At 31.5% G+C, this 24,919-nt stretch overlaps 1 protein-coding gene across 2 annotated transcripts in view; it reads left to right on the top strand.

The window, feature by feature from the left end:
• NFAT5 (nuclear factor of activated T cells 5) overlaps positions 1 to 24,919 on the top strand; it is a 129,567-nt gene that overhangs the window by 70,729 nt on the left and 33,919 nt on the right. The window contains exons 2-6 of one of the 2 annotated variants that reach the window (XM_051974707.1): positions 10,285 to 10,346; positions 10,821 to 11,379; positions 16,631 to 16,823; positions 19,417 to 19,607; positions 24,055 to 24,227. In XM_051974707.1, coding sequence (XP_051830667.1) covers positions 10,850 to 11,379; positions 16,631 to 16,823; positions 19,417 to 19,607; positions 24,055 to 24,227 — 1,087 coding nt within the window. In that variant the 5' untranslated portion in view covers positions 10,285 to 10,346; positions 10,821 to 10,849. The remainder of the gene's footprint in view (positions 1 to 10,284; positions 10,347 to 10,820; positions 11,380 to 16,630; positions 16,824 to 19,416; positions 19,608 to 24,054; positions 24,228 to 24,919) is intronic. The other variant, XM_051974706.1, reaches the window with a different exon arrangement.

The following is a 24,919-nucleotide window of genomic DNA, read 5'->3' as shown; positions in this document are numbered from 1 at the left end:
TGTTCTCTCCAAAGCTACCAGTAATCTTTTAATTGACAAATGTTGGTGTCAGTTTTTTTTTTTTTAAACTCTCTGCAGCCTTTGGCATTATCACTCTCTTCTCCTTGATAATTTTATTTCCCTAGGTTTTTAGAATATCACTCATGGTTCTTTTCTTACCTATCTGACTGCTCCTTTTTAGTCTTTTTTTCAGCATCGTCATCCAGGTCATACTGTCTAATTGTGTAGGTGACTTTCAGGGTTCTGTCCTGGCCCCTCTTCTCTTCTTCCTTTCTACTACTTCATTTGGTGATCACATTAGCTCCCATGGATTCAGTTACCATTTACTGCATTTCAAACATTTTGAGCTGGATGTACAGGAGACCGTTTAAACTCAATTATGTCCAGAATTCATCAATTCTCCTCCCTTCCAGACTTCCCTAATACTGCTGAGAGCAACAATGGGACGTTTGACTTGTGAACACACAGATTTCGGTGTAAAAATATATCAGACTTACAAATAAACAGGAATAAAGGTGGGGAGGTTTAAAGAGGGAGAATAAGACTAGGAAAGGAAAAAAATCACAAGAAAAAAATTGAAAAGATTTGGAGAAAAAAAAAGAAAACAACTAGAATCTAAGGGAGTGCTGTAGATGGCCTCTTGATATGGGCTGTTTGGGAATGGCTGAATACATTAGAGCATATAAATGTATTGGAATTACTTCACCATAAGAAATAATGAAAAGCATGTATAGTAAATCTATAAAGAAAGATGTTTGAAAAACTTAACATTGATCAGTATAATAACCAAGCCCTAGTGTGTTGGGGTTACAAAGATAAAAAAAATGAAACAGTCTCTACTCTTGAACTTACTTTCTGTGTGGGACAATAATATGCAGATATGCATGTCTATATGTGTATAATTTGTAATGTAGATTTGTATATGTATATGCAAAAAATTTAAATATTAGCATAGTTTCTTCTACAAAGGTAACTAATAACTTTGCTGAAGTTAAAATCACAAATACATTTCTTTACAACTATTATCTGCAATCTCTACAACATTTGACTTAATTGACAACTCTCTCCTCCTGGAGGATCTTTTCTTTCTAGATTTTCATAACACTAATTTCTTTTGATTCTTCTTTGGGGTCACCTTTCCATTCAGTCTCCCTTGTTGCACCATTGGATCATGCTGCCCATGCTATAGTGGAAAAAGAACTGTTTCTAGAGTTAAAAGAACAAGCTATGTTCAGGTCTTCCTTTGACAGTGCTAGAGTGTGATGGGTCATTGAGCTTCCCTAGGGCTTACTTTTCTACAGTGTGGAGAGGTGGTAGAGCAACTGGCCCTCTGAGATGACATCTGCTACCTCTAGATGAATGAGCCTTTGATATCTAAGGAAGTGTGGTCTAAGGGTCTGTCTTAGGCCCTCCTACATTGGCTTAGACATTCAAAGCTATTAGTTTTGTAGACACCTCAGATTCATTACATCTAAAAAGAGAACTTAAATTTTTCCCCCAAAACTTACTCCCTTCTGGATTTCTCTCAAAGGTAGTGCCATCCTTCTACTCACCCAGGTTTTTAACCTTAGAATCATCTTTGACTACTAACTTCAGCCTTGACTCTGTATTCACTGGGTCACCTAGCTTATAGGAAAGAAGCTAGCACTAGATAAAAACAATTGAGAGTCCTGTGCATAGAGTTGATAAGAGCTGAACTTATCAAACAAGACCATATGGAAAGAGAAGAGAGGAAGACTAAGGGCAGAATCCTATGGACCAGCCACAGTCAGTGGAGAACACCTGGTTGAAGATAAAGCAAAGAAGACTGAGAAAGAGCCATCTGACAGAAGGCAAGAAGAAGCAGGACAGAGGAATGCTTAGAAAAATCAGAGAAGAGCAAGTACCCAGTACAAGGGAGTGGTGATCAGAATCACAGAATTCAGAGGCTCCCAACAAACCAGTGAAATCTGGAAAGGAACTGATCATTGAGAAGTGGAGAGGGCAGTTTTAACTGAATAATGAGCTTTGAACATAGAGAGGATAGGAAGTGGAGGCACCAATTGTAGATATCTTTCTCAAGCACTTGAGTTATGAAAAGGAGAGATTTAGGATGATAATGAACAGATATAGTCCAATGAAATAAAGGGTTTTTTTTCCCCTCAGGACGAAAGACACAGGAATGTATTTCTAAGCATCAGCAATATATTAGACCAATATATATGGAGAGATTCAAAATAATGGGAGATGATGGTTGATATGTGGCAGTCTTCTTGAGAAGATGGAATGGATCAAAGGGTATATGTAGAAGACTACTTCTTGTCAAACAAGTAAAGGAGATAATGAGGGAAGACACCTGAGTGAATTGAGATGAAAAGGAGAGAAAAGTGAACTCTAAGTGAATGGCTTTAATTTTTTCATGGAAATATGAGCAAGGTTCTCAGCTGAGAAGAGGAAGAAAGGAAATATTGTGGAAGACAAGGGAAAAAAGGGAAGACAAGGTCACCTCACTTTCTTCTCCAGAGCCATTTGGGTCCAGTGGCCAGTATAGATCAGGACTACTGGAGATGGCCCTGGATGAAATGGGAGACCTAGGTCTTTTTAAGCTAAGGTTTTCAACAAGTTCCAGTTTGACTGAGGCTGCACTCATTCAGGGATGAAAGCTAGGTAGCAATTGAGGCAAAGAATCTCCTCTTTCATCTAGTCAAAAAAATTTAAATACATAAGTAAATGAATGAATGAATCTAGGAGTGGAAGACCCTCAGGGTTTCTAGCCAAAGTAGAAATCTGCTATTTACATTCAAAATGAGTTAATTAGGACCTAAACAATGACAAATGGGGCTTGGCCTAGGATTAGGGTGAGGATCTAGTTGAGTTTATGAATCATAAATTGGTGGACCTAGGTGGCATAGTTTTGTGATCTTTGTCCATTTACAACATGAGAATAGGAGTAAAGGTACTAATTTTAAAAAAATTATTTGAGAGTAATCAAAGGTTGTGGGGTTTGGAAAGGCATAGTTTGTGTTAGAATAATGGGGCAAGGGACTTTAGAGCAATGAACAGTATAGAGCTTTAACAAGTTAACCAAGTTCTTGAGATAAGAAAAGGAGGACTAGGTAGCCATGTGGAAGTGACCTGTATGAAAATTAATATTCAGTTTCTTATATACTAAGTTAGATTTTAAGAGAAAAAGCTTGAAGATTCTAAGCAATAAACTAAAAATAGAATCCAGAAAGCATCTGTAAAGTTTTATCATAGTTTCTTAATGAATTCTAGCTTTTCCACTGTATTTTGGGAATGGATTAAAAAAATCCAACCAACATTTACATGCTAGGTAATGTTCTAAGAGCTTGACCAATATTATTTCATTTGATCCCCCACTATAACCCTGGGAGATAGGTACTATTGTTATTATTACTATTTTATAGTTGAAGTGTCTGAGGCTGGATTTGAACATAACGATTTTCTGATTCCAGACCCAGTGCTCTATCTTCTAGACCACTTAGCTGCTTTATTATTCAATTGATCAGTTAATTAATCAGAACTATAAAAAAAATTTAAGAGAATCTCTTATAGCTTACATTATCAATTGATTTTCCAAAAAAAAAAAAAAAAAAGTAAATGGTTTGAGTATTATCCCCATTTTATTTATGAAAAACAGCTGAAGCTTAGGGAAGTTCAGTGTACTGCCCAAGACTATGTAGCCACATTTGAATTGAAATCATTTGACACAAAGACCAGTGTTGTTTTTCCTATATTGTATTGTTTGTAATATTTTATCCACTATTACAGAACCTAAGCCAGACCCAGGAACAAAGTCAGTTTTAGTAATTCAGAGGATTTTTACTTGTGCTACTTTTTTTCCTACCTTATCACATTTTTCATGAATAAGAAATTCAAAGAGGTGCCAACATTTGGCAAAAATATTGGCATTGGTGTCTGATAAATATACTTCATTTAAATTACTTAAATGAATTTGTTAGAACTCTTTGTATTTATTTAGAAAATTTCTGTATTGCTGATAATGAACAGTATTTTCTTTTGAATTACAACCTTTTTAATTGGTTTCTCTATTTCATTGTCAGTAATAACATTTCTTCTAGATTTCTCTTAATTCAACCTTATTTTTTAGGACTTTTTTAGTTACTCTAATCTGGCCAGACTTTTACTCTTTTGAAGGCAACGATGGTAGATCTTTATCCTTTTATAGTTGAGTTATTGCAGATTGGTTTATTAGACAGCTGTTAGTCTTTTTTTTTTTTTAATCTTAGATATTAGGCTAGAATGTTATTCAGTGTTTTAGCAATAGCTAATGATAACATCTTTCCTTACAGATTATAATCAATTATAACTTATTGATTATAATTCTGGGTATTTGGGGATATTATACTGTCTCAGATTTCCCCTCTCTCCACTACGACCATGGAGCTTATAATCTAGTTAAATATGTAAAATGATGTTTTAATTATAAAATATACTGTTTATTCATTTGGATAAAGCCTTAGAAGATAATTAAGAATTCAGTAAACTTTAGAGTGGAAGTTTTTTTTTTTTTTTTAAAGTCAGTACCTTAAATTCAAGAGTAGGAATGGATGCTAACAACTTGTCATAATAACTATCATGTAAAAAATAGTTTCTTAGTGTTGAGTCTCAGATATTTTACAGATAATATGTTTGTCATTTTAACCCCTACAGTAGCTGACTTTTTAGATTGGGTGGAAGGGTAGACATCAGTAACTGAAAAAAATTTAAAGTGCTCTTTTGATTCCAAGAAAAATATTGTTTGTATTTTAAGACAATTAGGTTATTCATGGTCCTGTCCATACTTAAGGTGTTTTAATTAATTTCATAATGTCAGCATTGCTGCAAGTCAATTTGGAGAAAAAAATTCTGGCTTATGGATTAGCTTGCATTTATATCACTAAAAATATGTGTCTGTATTGGTGAATATGAGGTAATTAAAATTTCAGGTAAGAAATTAGCCTCTTAAAGCTATTTGAATATTAATATTTATTGGTAATAGATTAAAATATATTACTATAAGTTTAAAATATTGCTTATTTCAGCATGTAAATAAATGTCATAGATGAAAACTGAAACTGTTTTTTAATATGTGTGTAAGTTAAATAATTAGCCCTAGAATCTTTTATTTTTCTTAAAGTAAATTGGATTGCTTATTATTATATGCTGGGATGCTAGTTGTTTTTTCTATTAATACACTTAACTTGCATTCTAGCTCCGCCATTCAGAGACAGGCATCGTGTGGTGGGTTGTGTGACAGTGTCTGTCAATAGTGAAGACAAATAGTACCAGAGACACTTAACCCATCCAATCTCACCCAGGGTATAGGTCGGTCTCGTTTTCAGACTTCTTCATAAGTCTTTTTTTTCTTTCTTTCTTTCTCTCTTCCTTCCTTCCTACTTTTCTTTCTTTTTTATTTCTAAATAGTGAATTGATACTGATTTGAAACTAAACTTTTTGATAAAGTTTAAAACTTTACATTAATATCATATGAAAAAGAAAAATAATAAACCCAGGTTGGCATGAAGGTGTTGAAAAAAAAAAGCAGATTTGCAGCCACTTTGTATGTTCTTGTTCATGTCTCCGTCTTTTGGCAACATGAGTATGGAGCCTGGAATTATTTCCTCTGAGTATTTTTTTTCCTTTCTTCTGAAAGTATATCTTTCTAATCTACTGATTTTTATCTGACAAAATGTTTTGTTTTTAAGTTAATGCTGCAAGTGAGGTTAAAACAAAATATGTAATTGTTTAACTGAATAGTATGGATTTGGGGCAAGAAACTGTTTCCAAATTTACCAGTGTTGATTTTTCTGTTTATTTTTCTCATTGCTTTCTGAACAGTTAATGGTTTGCCTTCTTTCCTTCCACTATTGGCTTACCTGGAACACTGGATACAATTTTAGCTATATATTGAAAAACTTATCAAAAGTGATTTGATTTTTCTTTTAGGGCTTTAAATAATCTTTGTGGCTCTAAAAGAATTTTCTAGAGTCCAATTAATTCCACAAAAGTGACAATTTCTTTCATAGCAGCAATCATTAAAAAGTTCTCTGATAAAATATATTTAGAGATTTGTGCATTTATCTGTTATATGATGGTAGGCTTTGAAAATATAATAGTTATTACTATGACAGCTAGTATTAATATAATGTTTTAAGGTTTGCAAAGTACTTGACACAAATATATTAAATCATTTGATCTTCACAACAACTCTGGAGGTCCATGCTATTATTATTCCCAGCCTACAGATGAGGAAATTGAAAAACAGAGAGTTTAATTTATTTGCTCAGGGTCATAAAGCTAGAGAACGTCAGGAGGCAGAATGCCTTTCTTGCTCCACTCATTATGTCACATAACATTTCTTAATATTTAAATAGAATTTATTCCTACTAAGGGAAGATAAAACTTGAGTTGATTTCTATGCAATATAGTACTTAAAAATTCATTTTCACATTTGTGGGAGGGGGAACAAATTTAGAACTAAAAGTAAATACCGTAGCCTTTTGGTGCTTCATGTAAATTTTACCCTTCAATTGTTCGTCTCCTGGCTGTTTTGTATTTTCAGCATGAAACCTAATAATTCAAATAATTCACAGTAATATCGCAGACTAACTTTCATAAAAGATAGGACATTTTAATTTAAAGGTAGCATTTAGTTTTTTAGACACAAACATCTATTTGCCAATAGTGGAATTTATTTTACATTAACAGGCCTAGAAGTAGAACCCAATAGTAAATAAGTCTTGCCCTCACTTATAATTTTAGAATTAACTCATCTTAAGCTTAGAAATTCCTGTGTATAGACAGTAGGAATTCTTAGTTATTTATGTCCTTTGAGGTCACAGGAAATGCCATGGGATAAATGATAAACTTAATCTGTAAATCACCTTTGGTTCAAAGAAAATGAATCTTCTGGGAGAATGATTACATAAACTCATAAAAGAGGAAATATCAGTAGAAATTTATTTCTCTCTTTTAGGAGTGATGAGGAAATAATAAATAAAATGTTTAACTTTCAACTTTAATTCTATTCTTTGAAAGAAATTAGTTAACAAATGAAGTTCACTAGCTTTTTCTCTGCTGAGTTTTAAAAAATCTGTCTTGAAATAGAAACATTAGTAGTTTAGTCTCATGATTTAAAGAAAGAAATATTAAAACAAAAAGTGGCAGTTGAAATAGATTTATATAAAAAGATATATGGACATATTTAATGGGCAGTCATAAGACATTTCCAAAATAAAGATGAGATAGATATTCATGTTTGTTAAAAAATTAATGAAATCTCATATAAGGAAAAAAGTAAAAAGATTCCCTAATAAACTTCATAAAAATAATGTTCAAATAATCACCTATGGGGAGGGAGGGAAGCTATCTAAATGGTATCTAAATGCTCTTTAGTTTCTAGAGCTCCAAATAAAATTCTTTACAACTAACTTTTTGGACATGATTATAAGAAAAAAAATTCTAGATATATAAAATCTGTTTCATGTATTCCTATTTGCTATGAATGTTGGTAATGCATGAATGGAGTTCAGTAATCTTTTAATAATTTTTTACAAATTTTAATAATTTTCTTACAAATTATTATTATTATTATTTGAAGTTTTTAAAAGTAGGCTAGTATAAGGTATATTGCTTTTGATTGAAAAAAACATTTAACATTTAAGGAGCAAGGAGACTAGGTATTCTCTGAAAATACTCAACAACTACTTGGAAATGTTAAAATTTTGCTTTCCCCTCCCCTTTCAAGTAATGTAACATAGAATACTATCTAGGTAGTATGTCTAATGCTAAATTACAAAATAACAAATCTGATGTATCTCCTAAATATGTAAAAGTGATACATTCTGACTTTGATTTAATTCATACAATTATTTGGGTTCTATTAGTATTAGACTCCACATATGAAATATCCTTTACCTCTAACAAAACATAATAGATACATTTTTGTGAAGAATTATACACGTGTTCTCTTAACATAAGGTGGGGATGAGCAAAAATATTATAATTTTAAAAACAAAAGTGTGGATAGGTTTTCATATTATATAATGTCTTAATTTAAAAGATGTTTACTGGTGTTGTCTGACAGTGTTGGTATTTCTAGCTTTATAGTTTGTGCTAATATACTCTTTCATTTAATAAGTATATCCAGGAAGCTACAGGTAAAAACAACTATTGTGTGTTAGGTTTCCAAGCAAGATACATAGATTAATTTATGTAGGGTATGATATCACAGGTTGGCATCCCTGTCCTCGAACAGACTTTACATATAAGATTGTTTTATTATTTCATTTTTTCTTACAAAGATTTTTCTGGTATTGTACTTGTCAGGTAAACTTTATGTTTACCATAAAATCTAGGTCACATCTTGAATATTAAATTCTGTAAAGTGATGGACCTTTTTTACTCATCTTAAACTTTATGGCCTGCTTTTGGGGGCATGCTTGTTTTCTTTTTATGTATGACTTTTTAGTCTGTCACGGACAGGAATCCCTGAGATTTTCATATTCTGCATTTTCTTGTGCATGGTGTTAGTTTTAATGTAACTGTTAAGAACAAAGGGGGAAAAGCTGCTTTATCGAAATACAAGTCCACAGCATTCATGCTGCATGCTCCGTGTGTTCCACTTGCAAACACTGCATGCTGCATACTTGTATTTCTTTGAGAATGAGTGTAGAAGACACAAAAAGAAATAGAATTTATTTTGCCAATAGTTGGAACAGATGGAAGGGAATGTTCAAAGTAACACTTTTTTTTCCCTATTATTAATTAATTTAATATTTCTCAAAAGATGAGAGAAGAACTTTGTATTTAAACACAAAGTAGCTGCAAATCAGCTTCTAAACTGTCACTGACATTAGCATCTAGATTTTGTAGTTTTAAAAAATCTTTAAAAGTATTTATTTACTAAGAAAACATTGCATTAATGCATGATGCAAAAAAAGGATAAATTCTTTAAATTGGAATGCAGTTTAAAGTGACTGAATCTTCCAATTTCAGCTACTGCATTTGATGAGGATATAAATTCTGGAAAATGGAACTGGTATCATCTAACTGCTCCAGGTTCTTCAGAACTTACGGTAGCAAAGAAAATCTTCCATGTGGCTGAATGTAGAGCACCTTATTGATGAATGACATATTTATTGTGCTCTTGAAACTTGACAACCACACATTATTTTGGGGGTGTGTAGTTTTTGTTTAGTTTCCAATTATTCTAATACATTCTTTATCTTAACAATAGAATATTGGCACTTTGATTTTAATTATAAAAATGTTAATTTTTAGCATATCATTTCTTATACTTCTTTTAAATGTGACAATTTCAAATCCATTTATCCATTCCCCCATTTTAAAAAAATTAAAATTTATCATTCCAATTTAAAACATGGCCTGTTTGGATATTGGTAAAGATTCATTTTAGACTTTTACAACAGTTTCAGTGGCCTAATAAGTCTTGCCTATTCTTTTTTTTCAGGCCATGAACTTTCTATTTTGTTTCTTATAGAAGATACTACAGTACTTCTAAAATTACAGGAATGACTACAACTTCTAATTTACTCTGAAAAATACAGGTTTGCCTCAAAAATTATGCTGTTAAGAACTAAAATGTAAATTTCAATGAGCTGTTCTGCCAAATGCCACAGTTTTTAAAAATCTTTCACTCAGAATATGAATCCTTTTTATCTTTATTTTCAAGGCATAATAGATCAGAATAATGGCTTTACAAAAATCCTTTCATAGGAATTAATTCTGCTGCTCTCCAGAGATTTTATTATCTTAATTTTTTCATTTATAATTATTAAAACTTGATGTTAGTCATGTCAGAAAGAGTTCACTTAATGGAAATAACACCATCCCTTTTCTAAGGAGAGAGGAAGTGGACAGTAGTATTTAATATAATATTTATTGAGTACCTTCTTTGTACAAGGCACTGTTACTAACTTTATAGGTGAACAATACCCTATGATTGAATTTTCACTTTGGTTTTTGTTCTCTATTGAAGAGCTGATTAATTTCAGAGATTGTAATTTTAAACTGCCATTTCTAACCTCTGGAGATTGAAGTTAGTACAATTTGCTTTTCTTGTAGAATGCCCCGCATGTTCCAAATCAAATCATTTTCATCCCTGTTCTTCTGGTCTGCAATGACTGGTACCAGTTCCATTTTCCTACAATTCAGTTAATTTTATATATATATATTTTTTTCCTATTTCTCATTTTATAATTGATATCTGGAATAACCAGCAGCTCTTTTCTCATTTATTTTCTCATATTTTTATTCCAGGATTTGCCTCTGAAGCAGGGAGTGTCTGCATTAAAAATGACCTGTAGTTCTCTGCTTCATAGGTTAGAAACTTATTTTAATATTTTGTGGCTAAGCACAGTCCCACTTTTTCAAATTTATTATAATAAATTATTTAATTGGCATTGAATATGGACTACAAGCATACATTTCACATTGGGGTTTCTTTTTTTATTTTAAATGACTTAAATTCTAAAGAATCAGTCCAGCTGAGGCAACAAAATCTTTATTCTTGCTCTGCAGCTTATGTACAACTTTAAAATTAAAGTTAGAGTTAATATATATATACATATATATATTGATTACAAATAAAATAATGCTATTTGGGCATCTTTAAAAATCATTTTATTGCTTAGGCCTTGTATTGCTTGAAGCATTTGTATTCTAAAACTTACCAAATTCCAACTATTCATTTTGGGGAAAAATAATCAGTTCACAAATCACATTTTCAATGGGACTGCTAGCCAGCATAGGTGAAAATATGTATAGTGTATTGACTCTTGAATTGTACACTGCAGATGCTTCTTCAGCTCCTTCCTCTTCCTCCATGGGCGGTGCTTGCAGCTCCTTTACCACCTCTTCCAGCCCTACCATTTATTCTACCTCAGTCACCGACAGCAAGGCTATGCAAGTGGAGAGCTGCTCCTCAGCCGTGGGGGTAAGTAACCGAGGGGTAAGTGAAAAGCAGTTAACCGGTAACACAGTCCAGCAGCATCCGCCAACACCGAAGCGGCACACAGTCCTGTACATCTCGCCGCCACCTGAGGACTTGCTGGATAACAGCCGGATGTCCTGCCAGGATGAGGGCTGTGGACTGGAGTCTGAGCAGAGCTGCAGTATGTGGATAGAGGATTCTCCCTCCAACTTCAGTAACATGAGCACCAGTTCCTACAATGATAACACGGAGGTACCACGAAAATCACGAAAACGAAACCCAAAGCAGAGGCCAGGGGTCAAACGGCGAGATTGTGAAGAATCCAACATGGATATATTTGATGCTGACAGTGCCAAAGCACCTCACTATGTGCTTTCCCAGCTTACCACGGACAGCAAAGGCAACTCAAAAGCAGGAAATGGGTTGGTATTCACATTTTTTAAAGTTCTATCACGATTGTGCAAAACAAGCTAATAAACCATCCCTTTGACTTTTTGAGGTGTTGAGCACACATTTATTTATAAAGCTAGAAATGATAATTTTGTAACAGAAAATCATGAGCATTCTCAACTAGAATCACCAAAATTTACTAAAGAAAAATTAACTGGATTCTAACAAATAACATTACTCCATGATGAATCTAATAGGCATTAGAGACTGAAAAATCATAATATATTTTGAAATCATTTTCAATTTTAAATGGTTTTATCTCAAGATTGAGAAAAGATTTTTTGCCATTAGGAATTTGACATCTATAATAATCCTATTTAAAATAATCCCCAAAGAAGTTCACAAACAACTAGATTGGAATCTTTGCACATTGATTGTTTCCCACATTGTAACTTGTTCACATTTTTTTTTTTTTTTTTTTTTGCGTGTGTGTATGAGGCTCTCAGTATATTACTGGCAACTTTTGTCTTTATCTTCATTTAATGAAGAGAAGGAAAAAGGAGTTGGTGGTTTGTTGAGATGTCCCAATTTGACACATTTTTCAGTTTTTGTTTGATATACTCATGAATTGATTGACCCAAATATGTTTTAATGTGAATGCTTTTCTGTATCTGATTTTTTTTCCAGAAATAAATCTTTATTCATATTTCTATCTGTGCTTCTGGGTTGCGTGTGTGGAAGGGAATTGGATGAGGGTTGGGAGGGAATACATTTGCATTTTCTTTAATTTCTATCAGTTTGCACTTTTCACTAAATACATCCCAGTAGTTTCATTACAAAATATTCATCCACTATAGCATATGGTGGGGTTTCATTCTTTCTTTTTGTCTTTAAAAACAAACAAAAACATATGGCTTCTTTAGTTCCTCTTATTTTGACACTTGGTGGCTAGACATTTTTTTAATATTTTCTTATAATCTAAGAATTAGAAGAGTGAATTTTAAACCACTTCTGCAGTTTAAAGATAAGTTTTATATTTTTTCAGATAAAGTTCTTTAAATGGACCCTGGTAGCTATTAACAATTTCATATTTAACATGTCATTATAATAAAGTGAGAAATTCCATTGTTTTACTGCTTGATGACATCATAAGTACCTCTCTTAGGTGAGTTGGAAAGTAGGTCCAACATAATATTGGAGAACATATTTAGTATTCTTTAAGTTCCCTTTCCCCTACTCTTCCCAAAAGAAAAAGGTATCTTTTACATTAAATGTTCTTTGTTCTCATAGTTATTTTTTATACTTCATTTCAGGGAAAAAAGGTTAACTGTAATGCTATGTGAATAAAGTAATTAAGTAAACCTACACATTACATTTATAAATTACACACATTTTTTTTTAAACTCAGTACATATGTTGATTAAGAAAATTTTTTAAAAGTTACAAATGCTCCTTTCTGGAAAGTTTTCATGAAAAAGAATAGAAAAAATTCTAGAATATTTCATTTGTGGAACTAGATAAGAAAATAAGCCCTCCAAAAATGTTGTTTGAATTAATGAAGATTATAGAAAACCTTATAGAAGATAATATACTTTGATAAATTTATTTGAGTCTAGATTTCTAAAACTCATCTAAAGCTATTATATTTTCAAAGTCATTTAAATGTGTATTTTTATTATATAGGTAATTTGAGCTTCAAGAAAGTTTAAAGAAGGTAACAGCTTCTTTCTAAAAATGACTACTGAAGAAACAGATTGAAAGCAAAGTCAAATTTTCAGATGAGAGATATAGTCAGACTAAGTATCATAGATAGTTGATTAACTTTCCTCTAGATATTTTGCATTTCCTCCTTTGAAACAGATATATATTTGGTATGAATTGATACTCAAAAGAAAGTACAAAGACATTTGTCAACTGAAAATCTCCACCATAATAGTTCATGAAACAAAAGAAGTTTTCTAGCACTTTTTCAGAAGAAAAAACAATTGACACTAATTCATGATTAAAATGTGAACTCTTCAGAATCATATGGAAAAGATGGAATAGTTTTAGGCCTGTAAGAAATGAACTTTAGTAGCTTATCACATACAGTCAAGCTAAGCATTTTAAATTATTTTACAAAAACAAAATTAAAATTTTCATGTTATTCTTTAGATGTCAAAAAAGTAATGAAGTGTGAGATAGAACTAGAACTTAGATTAGTGTATACAATGACATTCTGGAATTTTCTTTAATGTAAGATCTTTTAATATTTTATGATAATTCATGTAATTCTAATAATTTAGAAATATATTTGGGGCAGCTGGATGGCACAATGGATAGAACACTGTCCCTAAAGTCAGGAGGACCTGTGTTCAAATCTGCCCTCAGATACATAATACATCCTAGCGGTATGATCCTGGACAAGTTATTTAACTCCATCTGACTCAAAAAAAAAAAAAAAGAGAGAGAGAGAGAGAGAGAGATTTTGAAAGAAATCTACTATCCAGACAAGTGTTAAACAGAACTATGTAATAATTTTTTTAAAAATCAGAAATTGTGAAATGCAGTATATAAAGACAGTAAACAATTTCAGAAAACTATGCTTAAATTTTTTTCCAATAGTTATAATAAATTACAGCATATTTATTAGACCCAAATACAAGGACTCATTTAAAGAAGACTTTACCCTTGAATATTAGACAGTATTTTTTGGAGATTAAAAATACTATATGTGTATTAATATACAATAGCTAGTAAATATTTTGTGAGTCAAGGACAAGTATAAAATAGTATCAAGAGGTTAAAGTTTAAAATATTTAATTAGTCATTTTGAATCACATCATTTTCAAGTTCTATCAAGTATTCTGTGAATCTTTAACCTCATTTTTCTTCATTATGAAGTTAATTAGAATTTTGGATATGATGTCATCAAGAGGTGATGCCTATTTTGTGTGGGTGATTTTTTTGCGTGTTCTGAGAATTCTCATGCATAATATCATAGAAAAATAGATTGTAGAAGTAAAGGAGTCAATTCCATTTGAAAATATTTTACACAAAAACATGCCATGACAGTGAATTTTCCTTTTCAGATTGGCATTTAGAAGTTACTTTGCATACAGTTGCCACATCATCCTTGTTAGATATCATTCCTTAAAAGAATTCCAAATTACATGATTTGAAATAATAAAATAATTTTTGAAAAAGTTGCATACGTGTATTTAGACAATTTTAAAGATTTAGCTATTTTAACCTAAATCTCCAAATCAGAGTTCCATTGGTATGATCCTTTCAGCTTTGATTTTTCTATTTTGTCTGTTAATTCAGCAGATGTGCTAAATTAGCAAACATTTTGATATGTAAGAAGAGTAAAATTCATTCTAATAACTAGCCTCTCAAAAACTAATTTATTTAAAGAAAAAACAAAAATATTTCTTTTAAGCTAATTGACACATAAAGATTTTTACATGAGGTTTTAATAAAGTGATTTGAAAATATTACAGTTGAATTTCCTTTGATTATAGACTATCTTGATAGGAATTCTATATATAGTATTTAGGTTGAATAGTTTGATTCTTAGCTAGGCTAATGAATATAAAAACAAGTTTCATATCGCAAGTTATTTTTAAATTTTATTCATTTAGATGTCTTTGAAATGGAGTAATGAGTACAATATAGTCTCCCATACAGTCTCCTTTAAAATAAGTGGAAATTTTGGTCCTCTTTGTTAACCACAAAAACCTTTTTTCATTTCTTGCCTTTTCTATCACCTCCTTCACTTGTGTCTTTCCCCATCCTGCCAATCCTCTCATAGTTGCTGTGGCTCTATGAGAATGTCTCTTTATCTCTCCATCTTTTTAATATTGCTGGTAAGGAAATTTAGTTACCTTATTGCTGCTACATGCTTTGATTGCTGCCTATCTTCCAGCAGGCTGATGGATTGGCTAACTGCCTGGCTAGCCATCAGGGCTCATACCAGCCTCATTAATCCTACCTCTTTATACTCTTTCCTGGAAAAAGGAACAGAGAAACTACTTCATTCTGAGGACTACCTAATCCTCTTTCACCTTTTGGATTCAGGTTATCTCTATTCTTATTCCTTTCTCCTTCTAGTAATTGGGATTAAGCCATAGCTAAAATTCAAACTGAATATTTGGTTTTTCACATGGGTCATGGTATAGGCCTAGGCTAGTAATACTAAGGGCAAATAGGGTTGTGAATCAATTTAAAGAGTGTAATTTCAAGTGATAATTTTTTCCTCTTAAAAATGAGTAATATTTGTAAAGGGCTTTGCAAACCTTAAAGCACTATATAAATGCTAACATATGTGTATGATGTATGGTATATTTTGGATTGAATCAGAATTTGAAGGTAAAGCTTGTTGCCTATCCACCATTTAAAAATTTTGTTTCTGAAAAACTAAAAATGAAGAAAGTGTTATAAGCTCCAAACCCTTGATTTATAAATAAACTTTTGAAACACAAGCTGGTGGGTACTCTTTATACTATAAACCCTAATTGTGGAAACCTGTACTTTGAGAGCTTTAAGGTTCTTCCTTCTTTAATTAGGAATCAACTAAACTGATATCTAAGATGAAACATACACTTGAAGAACACATCTGGGAAAGATTGCCTTAGGTTTGTCTTTGAATACAACTGGCAAATGGATGTAATATTTCCTTGCAAAAATTCTGTTAAACATACAGAAACCACAAAACGGCATTCAGAAGGTTGTGACATAATTATGGATTTTCCTTAACCCCCCCTCCCAACTCCCCGCCACCTTTTTGTTTTTTGCCAATCTGACAAGGAAATAACACCAATTCATCTGGGTAGTATACTTAGAACATATATTATATGGAGTATATATATATATATGTGCATTTTTGTAAGCATATGGATAGATATACATATACATGGTACTATGTTCAAAGTTACTCATAAAAAAGGGAAAACTTTTGGTACAGTTTTTGATAGTATTTGAACTAAAATATACTTGGATTTAAATATTAGAGAGAATGATGCTGAAAGCTGTCCCCTTTTCTCACAGTCTTCCCTTCCCACCTCTAAACATATATTTTCTCCTCTAACCAACTTTCTGATTTTAAAAATATCATATCTGACTTTTGTTGAAAATCCTAAAATTTAATATATGGATGTTGTCCTAGGTAATTATTTTGTTAGTAAACAGAGTATTTTTCCTACTTTGACTTGCCCATTTACCCTGTTTTCTTTCTTAATCTCATTTGGCCATCTTGAGTATTCTTTTGTAACATTTTTTCAATGTTGTACTTTTACTTCTCAGAACATTGGAAAATCAGAAAGGAGCTGGAGCAAAGAAGAGTCCTATGTTGTGTGGACAGTATCCTGTTAAAAGTGAGGGAAAAGAACTGAAGATAGTAGTTCAACCTGAGACCCAGCACAGAGCTAGGTATCTGACTGAGGGCAGCCGTGGTTCAGTGAAAGATAGAACACAACAAGGTTTCCCTACTGTAAAGGTATTTTATTTGACCATACACTAAGATTTTGCTGCATGTTTAATGATATCATTTTTTGTTTTGGGGTTTTAATGAGCAAAAATTCAACTCTTAAATATTAACTAATATCTTTTTATTATTGAATCATGCCAACAAAATTCAGTTGAGTATGATTTTCTATTAATATAAGTTGTCACTACTTGCATAACAGAATTTTTATTATAATCTTTTTCATAGTATTATTAGATTCTTCACTTTAGGAAATTCATTGATAAGTTGACTAGTATCCAGGTGAGAACAATATGAACAATAGAGCTTTTCTAATCTATATCATGAGAAACCATTGAAAGAATTAGAGATTTAGTTTGGAGTGAAGAGAAAATTGAGGGAGTGATGGAATAGGGACATTATAAGTTGTTTTTCCAAAACACAAACTAGTTCAATATTTTTGATTGGAATAATTGGTTATTAATCAGTTACTGGTTGGAGTGAATTAACTTTTAAAAATTTACTTAACAAATTGATAGTTATAACAATAAATTAGTCTTTTTAAATGGTCTTAAGAGTCAATTTTATTTTTTAGTTTTCTATTGATTAATACAATACATAAACTATTTTAATATAAAACTTCAGGGCTTTCAAGCTGCACACAACTTAAAAAAAAGATTTAAAACAAAAGGAAATTCATATGGTTATTTTCTTTATATTCCCCTTTATAGATTTCTCATAGTTCCTTTTTTTCTGAGAGAAATGACAGTTGCACAGAAGTGATAGGGAATTAACATTAATAAATTGATTTTTGTTTCATGAAACAAATTATATTTTTCATTACTGAGAAATTTCTTCAGAATCTAATTGTAATTATATACACTAACAAAAAAAATAAAAGAGACGATGATAATTTTTCAGGAGTCATTTGTAAATATTTAAATGTGTATTGTCATAATGGTTAGTCCTATTGCTAGCACACAGAAGTAGGTAAGGGGAAAAGTAAGTACCTCTAGTTCAGTATTTAAACTTCATCCCTATTGGATTAAACTTTAACTTGCTTTGCTCTTTGACTCAATATTTTAAAGACCTACACCATGTTACCAACTCATTTAGTGCAGCATGTTGAGTAGTTGTTTAAGTAAAATTTATAAATGACTTCCATATTTTCAGAATCATCTTGGAAAATAATTTTTAAATGGCCAATAAACAACACTTTTTCCTTGATTAAAAACAAATTATTAGAATGAAGATAGAAGATATGATAAACCTATTGGAAGGAACTTCACTGAATATTAAGTCCATTCAATTCCTGAAAGAATTCCCATTACAACCTGTACAATGTATTGTCATTTATCCTCTGCTTAAAGACTTATAGTAAAGGCAAATTGACTGCTCCTCATGGCAGCCTGTCCTATTTTGGGAATATTCTAATTGTTAAGAAGTGTTCCTTCATATCAATCTATTTTCTGTTTCTCCCTGTTGCACATAGGTCTACTACACTTTAGAAATAAATAAAGTCTAATAGACTCTCTTCCATTTTAGTTGAAGATGACATATATAATAATTGCCATATAATCCCCTTCACCTTCCCAAATATTCTCTTTTGCCAGTCAAATATTTTTTATTTCTTTAACCCTTCATCATGTAGCATGAATTAGACTCTTTAATGTTGTTGTTGCTTTCTCTGAACAATCTATCTTATCAGTATGAATTAATTTGCATTTATTAAGCATTTACTATGCATCAGACATATAGTCTGCAGGATTACTGCATCCTTATTTTAGAAGCTATGCTTCTCATTGTGACTCAGGATTACATCTGGGATTCCGTATTACATTGCTTACTCATATACATTGAACTTGCAATCTATTAAAATCCTCAGGTCTTTTTTTTTTTTTTTTTAACAGAGTGCTTTCTAACCATATCTCTTCCATCATAAATTTAACATTTTTAGTGTTACAAATTTAGCAAGCATTTCTATATGCAAAAAATAGAAAAAAGAGGAATATATATGAAAATGCAAATATTTATTGCATTACAGCTTTAAAAAAGAATATAACAAACTTAACACATTAGTTTAAAAGCCATTTTATTCATTTCTCTAAAATCTTCCTGTTCATTCTTCTGCATTGCAAAAGTATTTCATTACTACTCTTTTCTTCAGCACCATTATGCCTGGGTAATCTTTCTGTCAAACTGCAATTAGATTTAGAAGTTTGTCTTCTAAAATTTCTCCTATCACAATAAAAGCTTTCCCTTCTAATAAAATTTATGCATTCTAAACATATCTCCACTCATAAATTATACTTCACTTGCTAAAAGTCAAAGCATAAATGAAATTTAATTATTTTATTAATGTTAATAAATTTGTTTTATATGGTATTTTCTGTAGTATATATTAATATATATAATATGTTAATATATTAATATCTTATGATTTCAATAGAACTTTTGAGTATGAACATTTCTTTCAAAAAATTTTTCTTAATCTCTTATTATTTTTTTGAAAATTGGATAATTTCATTGTTACCTTGTATCTACATGCTTACTTTTTTATAAAAATTTAATTTTATAATTTATACATTGAAGGTCAGTTAACTTTGTTTCTGCTATTTGATTCCAGCTGGAAGGACACAATGAACCTGTAGTGCTACAAGTATTTGTGGGTAATGATTCTGGTCGAGTGAAACCACATGGGTTTTATCAGGCCTGCAGAGTAACTGGTAGAAATACAACTCCTTGCAAAGAAGTTGATATTGAAGGCACTACAGTTATAGAAGTTGGCCTTGACCCTAGCAACAACATGACACTGGCGTAAGTAATAAGAATCTTTTTCATTCTTGTATTATCATTTGTATAGTTGACAGGAAAAATGTTATTTTTTGGCCTTTTAAAATTTTTGAAATTATCAACCTTATATAGTTTTTTATTGGATTTTTAAAAAATGTACTTCATAAAAAAAAAAGTACTTCATGCTTGCTTGCTAGATTTTTATGCCTGACTTTTCTCTTGGGATATAGACCTAATAATGTGATTGCTGTATCAAAGGATATGAAGTTTTAGAGCTCTTTGGGCATAGTTTCAAATTGTTCTCCAGAATGGCTGAACCAGTTCACTATTCCATCAACATTTTATTAACGTATCTATTTCCCCCCCATCTGCTCTAGCATTTGTCATTTTTAGTAGGTTTGAAGTGATACCTCTGAATTGTTTTAATTTGCCTTTCTCTAATGAATGGTAACTTAGTATGTTTTTCCTTATGGCAATTGATTTCTTCTAAAAACTACCTTTATATTCCCTTTGACAATATATCATTAGCTCTTATTTTATAAATTTGATGCAGTTCTATATTCAGTATATATTTAAGAAATGAGGATTTTTTTGGAGAAACCTCCTATAAATTTTAAAAAGATTATTTCATTATCTATAGCAAAATGTAGTCTCTCTGATTATCCATTTTAATTAGATCTATTTTTGCTTTTGCTTTGTCTGAAATTATTATTACTTCCCTTGTCTTTTTTTTTTTTTAGTTTGTCTGAAGCATATCAAATTCTGCTTCAGCTCTTTATTTTAATTTTGTGTGTGTATTTCTGTTTCAGGTGTGTCTCTTATCAACAAACATTATTGAATTCTGGTTTTTAATTCATTCTGCTATCCTCTTTCATTTTATGAGTAAGCTCATCCCATTTACATTCACAGTTAAGATTACTAATGATATTTTCCCCATCATCCCATTTTCATCTTTCTTTCTCTCTTTTTATCCTATAACTCCTCAGAAGTCTGTTTTGCTTTTAACCACTGCCTCCTACTTAATCTGTCCTCCATTTTATCATTTATATCACTTTGTCTTATCCTCTTCTCCTCTTATTTCTCTATTGACTAAGTTATATTTCTGCATACAACTAAGGAGAGAGAGAGAGAGAGAGACTGTATAGACACACATACACATGTATACGTCTGTCTTTGAACTACTTCTAGTAAGAATGAATTTCAAGCATTGCCTGCTCCTTCATTCGATTTTCCTCTCTACTGTGAAAACTCTTGTTTGTGAACCTCTTTTATGTGAGAAATTTTTTCCTACCTCTCCTCTCCCTTTCCTTTTCTTTCAGTAAATCCCTCTTTTTCACCTCTTCATTTTTTGGGGAGATCATTCCAACATAATTAACTCACTTCTATGCCCTCTGTTAATGTAAACTCTTTTTAACTTCCTTAACACAGATAAAGTTCTTAAGAATTACATGTATCATCTTCCCATATAGGAATGTAAACATTTAAAATTTATTAGGAATCTAAGAATTACTCTTTCGTGCTTATCTTTCTCTTGAGTCTTGTGTTTGATTTTCTGTTCAGGTCTGGTCTTTTACTCAGGAATGCTTGAAAGTCTTATATCTCATTAAATGTTCATGCTTCCCCCTGAAGAAGTATACTTAGTTTTGCTAAGTAGATTATTCTTACTTCTGATCCTATTTCTTTTGCCTTCCAATATATCACCTTCTAAGCTGTCCTCCTCTTTTACATGGCATTGCTAAATCTTGTGTGATTTTGAATGTGACTCCACAATATTTGAATTATTTCTTCCTGACTGCTTGAAGTATTTTCTCTTTGATCTGGAAGCTCTGGAATTTGGTTATAATTATTACTGGGAGTTTTCATTTTGGAATGTTTTTCAGGAAGCAGTCAGTGGATTTTTTCAGTTTCAGTTTCACCCTTTAGATTTAAGATATCAGGGAAAACTTCCTTGATAATTTCTTGAAATATGATGTCTAGGCTTTTTCTTTGGTGATATTTCAGGTGGTCCAATAATTCTTAAATTCTCTCTCCTCAATCTGTTTTCCAGGTTAGCTGTTTTTCCTATGAGAGATTTCAAATTTTCTTCTAGTTTTTCATCTTTTTGACTTTGTTTTATTGTTGCATTGTCTTACCCAATTCTTATTTGATTGAATTCTAACGAATTATTTTCTTCAGTGAGCTTTTGTATCTTTTTGTTCTATTTGGCCTTTTCTCTTTTTAAAAGTCCTTTTTTTCTTCAGTATTTTTTGGCCTCCTTTACCAAGCTGCTAATTCTCTTTTCATAATTTTCTTGCATCACGTTGATTACTTTTTGAGTATTTTCTCTACAATTCTTAGCTCTTTCTTTAATGCTTCCAGGAATTCTTGTTAGGCTTTGATAGATGATCTCTATCCCTGTAGTAGCTTTTTAATGGCCATATTATGTTTTTGTTTGTGCATTGTTCCAGTCTTCTTTGGGCTTTATCTTAAAGTTGGACTCTGCTCACCTAGGATGGGGAAGCACTGTCCCAAACTTCAGACTTTTCCATACCTCTGTTTCAGAACTGCAAGGTTTTGGTGCTTCTCAGGTAGTGTGATCTGGCTAGAGGCATGGTCACTGCTTTTCTGATCTGTGCTCTGGTCTTTACTCCATTTACCTTTACCCTCTGGTCTTAATAGTAGCATACCACTTCCAATGTCATTAATGTTTCTGCAAAAATCATGACAGATAAAATGTTGTTATTAATAAATAATCAATCACATTATCTAGCTGGATTTCATTTTGTCACAGTACTATTTGATTTTAATACTGTTGAACTGCATTAGTTAAGCCTTTGGTGATATTGGCTACTTTTCCATTTTCACATCTCCCTTCACTGACGTTTATTTTGACCAATTCCCCTTTCTTAGTGTGATGCAATGAAAGAAGCACTGTCTATGAAGTTAGAGGATCTAGATTAATGTCATACCCCTGATGTTTACTATTTGGCATTTACTTTCCTTAGAGCTTAGTCTCCTCATCTGTAAAATAGCAGCCTCTGAAGCATCTTCCACATATAAATATATAAATCTCCCAACTCATAATTATGAACTCTGAAGTTATTGGAAATCAAGAATACTTAATAAATTTTTATAACCTGATGTAAAAGTCAGAAACTTGTTAATTGTAGCTACTGCATTTATTTTTCTACTTCTCATATCTAAGATTGATTGTGTGAATGTTGTTGTAGTTGTTAATGAGTTTATTTAATTTTTATATTTTGTTGGGGTTTCTTGAGTTGCTTTAGTTTTACTCCTTATATTGTATACACACATATTGTACTAACCTCTTTAGATTTAAGATATATCTATTATAGAAGCCCAGTTACTCTCTAAAAGAGTTGGGAAGACTCATGTTCATCAGCCTACTGATGAATTTGTTTGTACATTTTAAGTGGCCATTGAACCAGTCTTTGTTGTCATTCTTTCACTGAACACTTTTTGATGACTTGTAAGATTTTAAAATCCTCTTCTTTTTCTTTAAATAAATTATAAGTAGTAGCTATTTCCTGTTTTGGAGATAAGTTAAAATTACGCAATCATCTGTAATGGCTGGTATTTGACATATGCCAACCTTTGCCAAATAACTGAATTGTGGAAGCCATAAATGGTTAGGACTCTATACCTGGTACCAGGAGTTTTCACATGCTATGATCACTTGTGCTTAGTCTTAAAAATCATTGAGGCTATAAAGGATATTTTCTAGAACCTTACTTAGTTTCAGGATCCTTTTTCAAGGCTATGCTAAATGAGCAAAAAATACAGTGAAGATGCAGAGGATTCTGATAAAACAGATCATTTTTATAACATCCTTATGATTTAAAAAATATATACGTATATATACATATCAGATTCACTAGTTTAGCTTATAAAAATTAACTGTAAAAAGAGAGGCTAAAAAAAGAGGCTTTTGTGAAAAGGTATTAAAGGAAAAGTCTCCTTTCTAAACCAGTACTGATATTTAGGTTTTTAAATTTTAAGTTTTATATTTTGCATACTTGCCATCCATGATTTCCTCCATTAATAATGGAAAAATTAATACATTTGATAGTATGCAGAAACAAGTATGTTGGTATGAAAATAATATAAAATCATTGTTTGAGATAACTCATGTTTATGTAATAATTTAAAATTAATTACAAAATCCTTTTCTTTATCAAGAAGCCTTAAAGAACTAGGAGATGTTTAAGTAATTTGTAGTCACTAATTTTGGATCAGTGTATTTAATGATTTTTTTTTAGATAAAAAGAAATCTTACTGTGCATAATTTTATTCATTCTCTTCCTATTGAGGGTATATAGTTAATAGTCTATGGTCTCAAATAAGATTGCTATTCTATATTCAGGTTTGGTTTTAATATGGAAATTTGTAAATGTGAATTTATGGAAATTATCTTTTTTTGAGTACCACATACCAGTAAATATTAATAATACCATTTTTTTTCCTTCCTTAGGGTGGATTGCGTAGGGATCCTGAAACTCAGAAATGCTGATGTTGAAGCTAGAATAGGAATTGCTGGTTCCAAGAAAAAAAGTACTCGAGCCAGATTGGTGTTTCGAGTTAACATCACACGGAAAGATGGCTCAACTTTAACACTACAAACACCTTCCTCTCCAATTCTATGTAGTAAGTAGCTATAGCATACATAACTATATTTGTAGCATGTAAATATAAAGATATTACATCCCTTGGAAAACTGATTTTTAGTTTAATAACTGAATCATAGTATCTCATAACTAAGTTTCAAGAAAGTTAACTCTAGCTTTACAATTATATGGATGTCTTCTAAAAACTTGTTCAACTTTATTCAAATAAAGTAAAAAATAAGGGCAGCTAGGTGGGGCTGCTAAGTGGCACAGTGGATAGAGCACCTGCCCTGAAGGCAGGAGGACCTGAATTCAAATTAGACACTTAACACGTCCTAGCTGTGTGACTCTGGGCAAGTCACTTGATCCCAATTGCCTCAGCAAAAAAACAAAAAACAAAACAAAATAAAGTAAAAATAAATGCTCTGAATAAAATAAGGAGATATCCTTTTATTGATTGTTTATCACTATCATTTGCTGCATCATTAGTTAATTTTATTGAGTTTGAAGCTATAAAACTAAATTTTTTTCTAGACTCATTTCATTGTAAATTGCAGTAACTATGCTTACTTGTCCTTTCACTATTCTTCCCACTTCAAAAACCCTATACCACACTTTAGACGAGACAGTAACAATCCCTCTGACTTCCAAATTCCTCTAAAAGGTCCGTTTGTTTTTTAAAAATTGATCAGACAATTGCATAGCAATAGCTTGTCAATTGGAGGAGTTCAT

The sequence above is a fragment of the Antechinus flavipes genome, chromosome 2 (assembly GCF_016432865.1).
Source record: "Antechinus flavipes isolate AdamAnt ecotype Samford, QLD, Australia chromosome 2, AdamAnt_v2, whole genome shotgun sequence".
Classification (NCBI taxonomy): domain Eukaryota; kingdom Metazoa; phylum Chordata; class Mammalia; order Dasyuromorphia; family Dasyuridae; genus Antechinus; species Antechinus flavipes.
This window is presented reverse-complemented; position numbering and strand designations above follow the sequence as displayed.